Source organism: Trematomus bernacchii, unplaced genomic scaffold, assembly GCF_902827165.1.
Source record: "Trematomus bernacchii unplaced genomic scaffold, fTreBer1.1, whole genome shotgun sequence".
Classification (NCBI taxonomy): Eukaryota; Metazoa; Chordata; class Actinopteri; order Perciformes; family Nototheniidae; genus Trematomus; species Trematomus bernacchii.
The window spans coordinates 8,185,941-8,196,292 of NW_022987342.1; the positions used below are offsets into that span (position 1 = coordinate 8,185,941).

The 10,352-nt window shown below is 43.1% G+C and overlaps 1 protein-coding gene across 1 annotated transcript in view; it reads left to right on the top strand.

Annotated features, from left to right (window-relative positions):
- Positions 1-10,051, top strand: part of LOC117482388 (rho GDP-dissociation inhibitor 1-like) — a 14,971-nt gene extending 4,920 nt beyond the window's left edge. Inside the window, exons 3-6 of the mRNA XM_034130507.1 lie at positions 2,551-2,634; positions 7,561-7,637; positions 8,329-8,392; positions 9,808-10,051. Of these exons, the coding sequence (XP_033986398.1) occupies positions 2,551-2,634; positions 7,561-7,637; positions 8,329-8,392; positions 9,808-10,007 (425 nt within the window). The 3' untranslated portion in view covers positions 10,008-10,051. The remainder of the gene's footprint in view (positions 1-2,550; positions 2,635-7,560; positions 7,638-8,328; positions 8,393-9,807) is intronic.
- The last annotated feature ends 301 nt before the right edge of the window (positions 10,052-10,352 follow it).

Sequence of the window (10,352 nt, forward strand, 5' to 3'; positions counted from 1 at the left end):
GACATTTCGATGTTAGATTATTATCACTAAGTTGATAAGTATGTTGATATGTAGTATGTTATTTTAGTTGTAGTACATAGTGGTGGTTCTTCTTCAACTATACCTTCCTATACTGGTATGATGAGAGCACATTAACACTACAGCCAAGCTCTTCTTGAATCTAACAGAATTAACATTGATTAGCTACAGCTGAGTCAATCTGCTATTGTCAAAATCAATAGTCACCATCCTAAACCTTTCCCTATCCTATACAGTTAACAGTTAACATACTATCAACTGTGTGTTAAAACCTATTTCAGAGCTCTTTCAAAACTGAGTACTACTTTGTAGGGCTGTACCCGAATATCCGAATATTCGGTCGTTGGCCTACTATTCGGTTTTCAATTTCGTTATTCGGATATTCGTTTAAAAAACCCCAGCCTTGTATAGTCCGGTTGAATCGAACCCTGGTGCGTTTACCCGCTTGGTGCGGTTAGTTTGGGTCGGTGTGAACACAGTCAAAGATCTCTGAAGTGAACTAAACAACCGGACTCTGGTCCGCTTAAAAGAGGAGGTCTCGGACCACTCTGGAGCGGATCATCGCTGGTGTGAATGCAGTCTGCGCCAAAACATAGGAAGCGTAGTATTTACGAGTCCGTCTTCAAAATCTTTAGCGAAAGAGTGAAGCAGAATGAAGTGTTGAACAGTGTCATGTAAAGTAAAAATGCTCCGTCAACTATACATAAAAGTCAGAGCCACCTGTCGTCGGTGAAACACCCTCCTTACTGCAGAACGTCTCTCATATGGGTTATGTTTGTTATCGCACGTTGTCTGATTGTATAATCATATGCGCCGTTGTTAAAGTCTGTTGATATGATCTCCAGATTAACAGCCGATGCTCCATGGTGGAGGCTACGCTAGAAATTACCATGATTTGCCTTTTTATCCCTGTTAATGTCTGACCAATTGTTGAACAGCATTTCCGTGCACATGACTTGTGTTTAAAGTGTATAGTCCTTTTGAATTTTGCCTGTGTGAACGCAAACCGAACCTTCTGAAAAATGAAGGTTCCCCCCCCCCCCGCGTGCACCGAATATCCGAATATTCGCTGCTGATTACTACCGAATATCCGGAGCCCGAAAAATAGTATTCGGGACAGCCCTACTACTTTGATATAAAATGATCAATGGTTCAGCCCTAAATGAGTGAAGAGAAAAGAGACTGAGAATAAACTAAAGTGTATTTAATGCAGAGGCTGTTCCAACTACAGCACAGCTGTCCTAATTTCTCTTCCCCTGAGCCCGCTGCACTCACCACGTGACCTTCGGCTAAGTTTTGTACAGAAAAGTGTTTAAAGGAGAGGTGTCATGCTTTTCCGGTTATTACCCGTCCCCTTGTGTGTTATGAAGGTTTTTATGCATGTAAACGGTGTGCAGAGTCAAAACCCTCAAAGTACACCCTGTAGCGAGAAAAACTCTAACACAGAAAATACCTCCCCAAAACGCCTCGTTGGAGATACGTCACTGCCCATTTGAGTCTTCCATTTCGTTCCGGGTACGGCATGATGTCAAGCGGTACCCGGAACGAAATGGACCAATCCCGAAGAGCCGTTACGTTACGTCCGCGGAGCCGTTACGTTAAGCCCCCGCTGATTGGTCCAAATTGACCAATCCACGGACTTCCTCACACACACATCTGTGTGCAGGGAGCAGGCAGCTCAGCTGATTTCTCCTCCCTGGCTGCAGGCTGATAACAGACAGTTGGGATCGCGGCAAAATTCTCTCTGCAGACCCATTCTCACAGCGTTTATCAACCTTTTTCTTACTCAATATCAAGCCACACTTATTGTTTTTACTTCGGATGTGACTTTGTGTGTGCTCAGGATGAGTTTGGCTGTGTTTCGCTATGTATCCTAAACAAGGAAGCAACACCTCCACGGAGCTCAGCGCGATTCACAACGTCCCGACCAATCAGAGCACACTGTGCTCACAGGGAGGGTGGGGGCTGGAGCTATTGGAGCTACAACGAGCCGTTAAAGGCAGAGAGTGAAATTCAGTGAATACACGTAGTACAGAGATGCTGTATGAGAAACCAATGTGAGTTTGGAAAAATGCACAATATAAATCTATTTTAGTAGACCTCAACAATGGAATTATGATCAGTGGAAATGGCCATGACACCTCTCCTTTAAATAAAAATATCTGTCATTAAAGGTCGGGGTCCCGATCGTCCTGAAGAGGTTCTTTTGCTATAATGACTGGCTCGCTGCTTATTTTGTGCTCATTACACAGCTAGTCACCAAATGAATCAATAAATTGACACAATATATTGCTTTAAACATGATTTTATTATTTCAAAAATGATCATATTGCTTCCTCTAAAATGGACCGCAAAGGGGGTTAAAATGAAGGCAGCACTGGTCGTGGTTTTCTGTGACTGTCCAAGTCTGTTTACATTTTCTCTGTTAATTCCCTACACAGTCAAAGGTGTTTAAATCCAAGCTGCAACTGTGTACGTTGTCTAAAATGTCCCATCTGGAACCATTAACCTGTTTTTTTAATTCTATTTCAGATCCCACTACTCCCAATGTCCAAGTGACCCAGATGTCTCTGGTGTGTGAAACCGCCCCGGACCCGCTGATCCTGGACCTGCAGGGTGAGTCCCTCTCCAGGCTGCTTTAGTTTATTCGTATTTAATGGGAATAAGAGATCTGAGACCTGTTGAATTAAATGTTTAGATAGGTAAGATCTTGTACGTGGTAGGCTAAGGTTGGGGACATCTCTAATGCCCCTTTCACACCAACGCAACTCCGGTTCAAGCTCCGTGCTAGAGCTTTTCTGGTTCAGAACCGGTTCTTCGGTTTAGCGCCGGCTCTTTTCACACCGCTCAGAGCCCGACTGGTGCTGCCGCTGCTGCGTCATGACGTCACAGTTTACGTCGCTGAGTTTCTCCCCAACGCCGGAGCTCACCTCACAACAACAACGGGCCGGGGACTGCGTTGCTTTTAATCATACGAAGCCAGATTAAATTAAATAACGACTTCTCCAACCTTATACTTTTCTCCAGAGTGCCGTGGTTCATTGTTTATTAATGTGTTTCAGCGGCATTTACCGACCGCTGCAGTGCTGGCCGGCTGCTCTTCCACGAGTGTATTCTCCCGTTAGCTCCGGGTTAGCTCACACGGCTCTAAAGTATTCACTGTCTGAGTCACACAAGCAGCTGATACATATCCCCAGTTCCCCTTAAGTGAATGTGTGTCAGTCTGAATTGACGCTGTTTGGTGTCAGTCTGAATTGACGCTGTTTGGCATCACAACGCTGTTATGAAAGTTTCTCTGGTATAACATGGGTGATGTTAGCATAGCAACCAAAGCTAAACTGACTACTTGCTAAGCAGTTTTCTACAGGCACTTTTTACCGACGTATTTTTCATTATGATTCTACTTGTGATAGTCGGACATGACAACCTGTGCAGCCCATGTATTGATTCCATCCGATAGCTGCTATAATAACAAACAAAACGTCTGCCTGCTCTCCACAATGATCAATAACAGCGAACGGATGGTCAAAGTAAGGTACAAATAAACAGAATCACACGAAGCCTGGTTAGTGTTGCCTGACTTTATAAAGTGTGTTTTTTTTAACAAGTGTGTGGTTGCGTTCTAGTCACTTTGCTCAGCACTACTGCTTGTTACAACTTTTATTTGCCGTACTCGCCTTAAGTGTTAGCTCAGGTTAATCTCGCCCCCCTCCGACGTAAGCGTGACGTATGCGGTTCTTGCTTCTAGACGGACAACTTTTTGGTGCTCGAAACGAACCGGATTCCGGAGCTATGACGCTGCTCCGCTGCGGTGTGAACAGGAAAACCCGGTGCTTTTCAAGCACCAGCACCGAACCGGCCCTGAAACACCGTTGGTGTGAAAGGGGTATAAGCGGTTGACCGCAACAGAGCCGGCCAGCTAACCAATCAGAGCAGACTGGGCTCTGGTTTCAGACAGAGGGTGAAAAGAGGTGCTGCAGCACAGGCAGTATGAGAAGAATAAAGAGCTTTTTGAACATTAAAGCATGGAGACATGTCCCAGTAGAGACACTACATACTGATATGAAACTCTCCTTTGAAGGCTTAGTTTGGATTCACCACTCAATAATAAAAGGTCTGTTTTGGTCAATGGAGTCTGGTGGCTTTGAAGAGAGCATAGACAGTGGCCGTTTCTCAATCGCGAGGATATTGGCTTCCAAGCCAATATTTCAAGGATGCTGCGTCATCAAGTGGCGCAGCAGGACCATTCCAATGTCCAGCATACTTGGAATTCCACCGAGGCCGGGTCCTTGGTTTGGGGGAAATTTCGAGGCTGCACATGGGTAGACTTCGCGCATGGACCAATTTCCCCAAATCTGTGGCGGAAGATGTAAGGCGGGGCCTCTCATATGACGCACACCTGCACACTTGCTAGCCTGTTCCACTCTTCGTTTTCCGAATGCCAGGAAGTATTCTTGCCTAGCTTCTGAAGGAAGTGACTCGGAAGACATGTGCTACCAAGCAAGCGTACTCGCGATTGAGAAACACCCAGTGGCTTCAATTCCCTGTCGAAAAGGGCTATCCGACATGTTGAAACAGTGAATATATTACTAATACAATTATTTATTTGTAACATTGCCTCCATCCATAGTAGTGGTTAGCTTAGCTTTAGCGCCAGAACTCTAATCGCTCGAGTTTCACCGCGGCTGTCAGCTGTGTTTACTCCTGTCATTCAAACAAGACGCGCTGGAGAGGGGGTGGGGCTTATATCCATGCAAATACTATGATAGATACCAACTACAACAAAATGAACATATTTTACCGTGATTTAATTGTAATACACGTTTCAAAATGATGCCGAAGTAACAACATACTGATACCGGTTAGTAAAAACCATGAATTAATGCTTTGACAAGTCTGCAGACAGACGGCAGGGGAAAAACCTTTTAAAATGCGTGTTTTCTGAATGGAGATTGGATCGATCAGGCTAAGCTAATCTGTAGCTGCTCCGTCCACACTCACAACAACGGCCTATACAGACATAAATAAAGCAGCGACTGTATTCACCATGACACAGGCAGTCTGTGGTTTGTTCATGTTTAACTTTTGTCTAGTTTCTGAACAGATATGAGGAGCTGTGAGCTCTGAGTGCTAACAGCTAACAGCTGATGTTTTGGGACATGTTGCGCTGTTGGGTGCTGACCAATCACGAAGCGTCATTTCTTGAGTGGCAGCAAAAACAACCAATCACAGCAGTGCTTCTCTGGCTGGCTCTGTCCAATCACAAACAAGAAGTGTTCTCCCTAAAGGAATACCCTTTCCGTAAAAGTTGAAATGCTGTAGCGTTTTCTGAAATGTTGTTTTGACTTGCACTTCAGGGCCACCGTAGATCATCTTTATTACAAATTAAGCATCTCTTGTTGACCCAATAATTCATACTTAAACTGATTTTGGTACACATCCACATCCTCTCTTTTCTTGACCACACATTGACCCCTGTAGTGATTCTGCCTATTTTGATTTCCCCCCGACATTGCTGTACTTCCAGATCCGTGAGGTTTGAGTCTGTGCATGCTGTAGATGAATATGGATTCTCTGACAGAGGTAGAGAGGCATAGACGAGGTACATAGATTGGATCTTCTTTTTTCTGTTTGGCTGATGACTGTAAAAATGTACTTTTCGATATTCCCAGTGGCTCAGCAGTTCAGACGTGCCCCAGCTGACCTAGATTACAATCCATCCGGAACATTCTGTCCTACCTTTCCCTGCATCACTCCGGATCCTCCCAGCTTCTCAGCTAGAAATGTTTAATTCCAATCATATCATTAGAATTAAAACAATTCAGCATTTGTTGATTATGGGTTTGCCTACGTCAAAGTAATTCTGATTTTCAGCTATTTAAATCGGACCATTTCCTTGTCCAAAATGAAGTATTCCATATCAAAATAAACTCTTGGTAAGGTATAAGACATTAATATTTCTACCATAATAGAATGTTAAATACACAGTTAAAAAAAAAAGAATATCCAACGACATCTATTACTGGACAGATTAGCTGTTTGTGGTTCGATTCATTTTATCGCAAGTATAAACTTGCATCAAACGTACTGAAATGAAGCAACAAGGGCTTTCTACAGAGCCGTCCAACACACCGCTGCTCCTCTCTGTCATCATTGAGCTGCGGAGAGACACAAACATGACCATCTCATATGAGCTGAAACAAACAGACTCGTCCAATCGCAGTAAAGAACAACAGTAGAGACACAAAATACAAATGTGAACCTGAAAATGAGCAGAATATATCCTCTTTGATGACTGCAGATTGTTTTTGGTTACTTCTTAGTTTTGTTTAGGTTATAATTTAACATTTACAGTGGATGGTTGTAGTATATTTCTATAGTGTATAGGTTTAACATAGAGAACATATGTTCTGTTCACTGCCCTTTTAAATAGATTGGAGGAAAGATACTACACTGTCAACAAAAAGTGAACAAGCTCTACGTGAGAATACTTTTTCTGGATGCTGTCTAGGATGAGTCATACAGACTCAGTGAGTCAGATCGCTACCAGTAAGGGAGTCAAGGCTGCTTCTTATGGCCTTGATTTGGCCCACCTATCACTACGGTCAGCAGCTTCAGCAGCACATGGAGGCACTTAACGTACTTTAATACTCTTGCATCAGAAACCCCTTTTTCTTGTCAAACTACTAACTTTTTGACCAATTGAACCACCAGGACAGGAGTCACTTCCTACTTACTGTCTCTTGGGATATCATTATGGATGTCCATCATTATCTATGTAGCTACATCACAAATGAATGTCCATAATATGCTTGGAAATCATATAAAAGATGACACTCCCCTAAGAGTGGTGCAGGAATCAGTCGGGAAATGAATGAGCAAAATACCACTTCTGTATCCCTTTTCTCAGTCAACGCGTGTTAGATGCCAGAAATAAGCTTAGGAGATCAAATAAGTCAGTAATTACCCCACTGAGGACATTTCTGAAGCAGAGGTTGCTAACAAGTGACTGAATGAGACTACTCAACATCATCATGCGGAAAATTAGCCGACTTTAGCTTCGCGGTGAAGACGTGACTTTGATGTAGTTTGTAATACCCTGATGTTAGCTTTTTACTTCTGCCAATTGCATTGTTACTTCATGGTGTTAATATGTGGAGATTATCCTGCTGAACAAAATGTGTAAGTATCATAAATGTGTGTTTGCAACAATTTTATTTTCTGCAATTTGCAAAACTCAATGGAAAATCACTTTTTTTGTAGGGAGCCCTTGTGATGCTAACTTCAGGGTCAGCCTGCACACATACATCATCACTGCACCACTCTATAACTGCAGAAGATTCAATCAATGTAACGCAGTTTGTGTTTTCTGTGCACCAATGGGTACAATGTGAACCAGAACTGCTCATGGCTAATTGCCATATTGTAAAAACATATAAATAAGTGTAGCTTAACAGGGTCAAGTTGTAGCACATTTTTTAGCATATTTTAACATGAAGAAACCTATTGATATGCCTGTGCTTTTTCTCTTGTTTGTAACAGGAGACCTGGAAGCCTTCAAGAAGCAGTGCTTTGTTCTGAAGGAGGGCGTTGAATACAAAATAAAGATCAGCTTTAAGGTGAGAGCTGTGCTAGATGCAGGAAATATGCTCATAGGGTATCTCCCCCTGGCATCTACTGCCATTATGGAAAAGGTTCTGTCCTAATACATCAGAGCTGATTCATTTGACACTGCTAATATTTGAACATTTCTGATATTGGTTATTGGGATTCTTTGTCAGTGAAGACAAAATAATGGTGAAACAGTCCACTTTTCAGCCAAATGCTGGCTAATGAATCCTGCTGTGGTGCTCGGGTCAAACCGTTTGACTACTTTCAGCAACCATAAATACTGTGTTTAACATTTGATTGCCTCAAGGCCTTATGATATCCTCCACAGTCAACATTTGAACATATAACATTGCTGATCACTTTCATTGAATTTTGAGTGGTTTAGTAGACACCTTTGATGTTCCCGGTCAAAAATGACTTTCATAGGAAATGAATGAGTATGAGTAAGCAGTAAAAACAGACCAGTCACATTTGGCCCGGGATCACCAAAGTAAGGGGGAGGGAAACGAACACAACAGGAGGGTTGGACGTAAACAACTGCACACTTTGAAAACAGAAATATATCTAAAAGGTTAGAGATGTGCCTGCATCCCCATACTTTGACCTTTTCTCTCTCTGATTCAAGCATACCTTGCCTCAAGTATTTTTTTATATTCTAACCCTCGATATGACCCTGTAACAATGTGTGTCTCTCCTCAGGTGAACAAGGAGATAGTTTCGGGTCTGAAGTACGTGCAGCAGACGTACAGGAAAGGAATTAAGAGTGAGTGAAGAATTTCTGATGACTGTCTGTTGAAAAACACCAGTTTCTCTCATGTCAATCCCAATATGCCTTCTACACAGAAACAACTGAAACGTTGACTTTAAGTGTATTATGTCAACAGATTTGACATAACTGTATTAGGTTAGCTGAAAACAATAATATTATGTTCAACCTATTTTTTACTTAAACTTAATATTATTGCTTTCACCTAATACAGTTATTTGAAATCTGTTAACATCATGCATTTAATTAAAGTCAACGTTTCAGTTTTTTCAGTGTGGGTAACTTAAAGATATTGGTATGTATGTATAGTTTACTTTGAGTGTAATTCAGTTAAACAGTATTCGAGTCAAGTGAATGACACACTACCTGATCTCATGGGGTTCAGATACCCTGCTTCCCAAACTTTGATTTTCTAACCAATGATTCTTCTCTTAATTTATGAATTTATCTTAGCAAACTCCCACAATGTTTATTAATATCTTCCTTTCTTTATGAATTAATCTCGGAGCTGTCAATCGTATCAGTAATTAATGCTCAAGCAGCAACAGCAGCATGGTTATATCCTTCATGTTAAATACACATGAATCGTAGATATAGAGTCTCTGATATCCCGGTCTGTACTCACTGTCAGATCCACACAGATCGATGTATTTCCCTCTCTGACACTAATGGCGCATTTCCACTACAGCGCGGTTTAAGCGTGCCGTGCCCGGTCCGTTTTTGGTTGCGTTTCCACTAGGCGTAGTTCCGGCTAGCGGGTACTTTTTCACAGTTTTTCTGGCTCTCCAAAATCGAGGTTCTTTCCGGGCCAACAACTGGGCTGAGTATGCTAAACTAGTGAGAGAATCGCTGGCAACTACAACAAAATGAACATTTTACCGTGATTTAATTGTAATACACGTTTCAAAATGATGCCGAAGTAACAACATACTGATACCGGTTAGTAAAAACCATGAATTAATGCTTTGACAAGTCTGCAGACAGACGGCAGGGGAAACACCTTTTAAAATGCGTGTTTTCTGAATGGAGATCGGCTAAGCTAACGCAGTATATGCTCCGACCGTCCACACTCACAACAACGGCCTACAGACATAAATAAAGCAGCGACTGTATTCGCCATGACACAGGCAGTCTGTGGTTTGTACTTGTTTAACTTCTGTCTAGTTTCTGAACAGATATGAGGAGCTGTGAGCTCTGAGTGCTAACAGCTAACGGCTGATGTTGATTTTGTGTTTCGCATTGAAGATGACGTCACGGCTCCGCCTACACTGCGTTACTATAGTTACTACCCAAGTTCCTAAACTGTAATGGAAACGCAGCATAAAGTGAGCCTGGCCTAACCATACCGTATTAAGCCGTGCGAGGCCCTGCAGTGGAAATGCGCCATAACATCCAGTCTTGTGTGTTTCCAGTTGATAAGTCTGACTACATGGTGGGCAGCTACGGCCCCCGCTGCACTGAACACGAATACTCCACCACGATGGAGGAGGCCCCCAAAGGCCTGCTGGCCCGCGGAAACTACGTAATCAAATCCAAGTTCACCGACGACGACCAGCACGACCACCTGTCCTGGGAGTGGAACCTGAACGTCAAGAAAGACTGGAAAGACTAAAGGAGGCCTTCGTGTTCTTTCTGGGGGGGGCCGAGGGAATATAACAAATAAAAAAAAACCTGTACATTTCTCAGCCCCCCCCACTCATCCCATGTCCACCATTTCTGCCTTTTTCTTTTTGCATTTCATGCCTTTGTTACTGCCATCGCTGTCTTAAACCAACCCCCCACCATCACATCCCTCCGTCCATCCTCCCTATCCGCACTCACCAACATGCCATCCTCAATCACTCACCCCCCCCCCCCACCTCCCATGTAGCACCTTAAACTCCCCCCACCTCCCATGTAGCACCTTAAACTCCCCCCCCCCCCATGTAGCACCTTAACCCCCCCCCCCCCCCCTGCT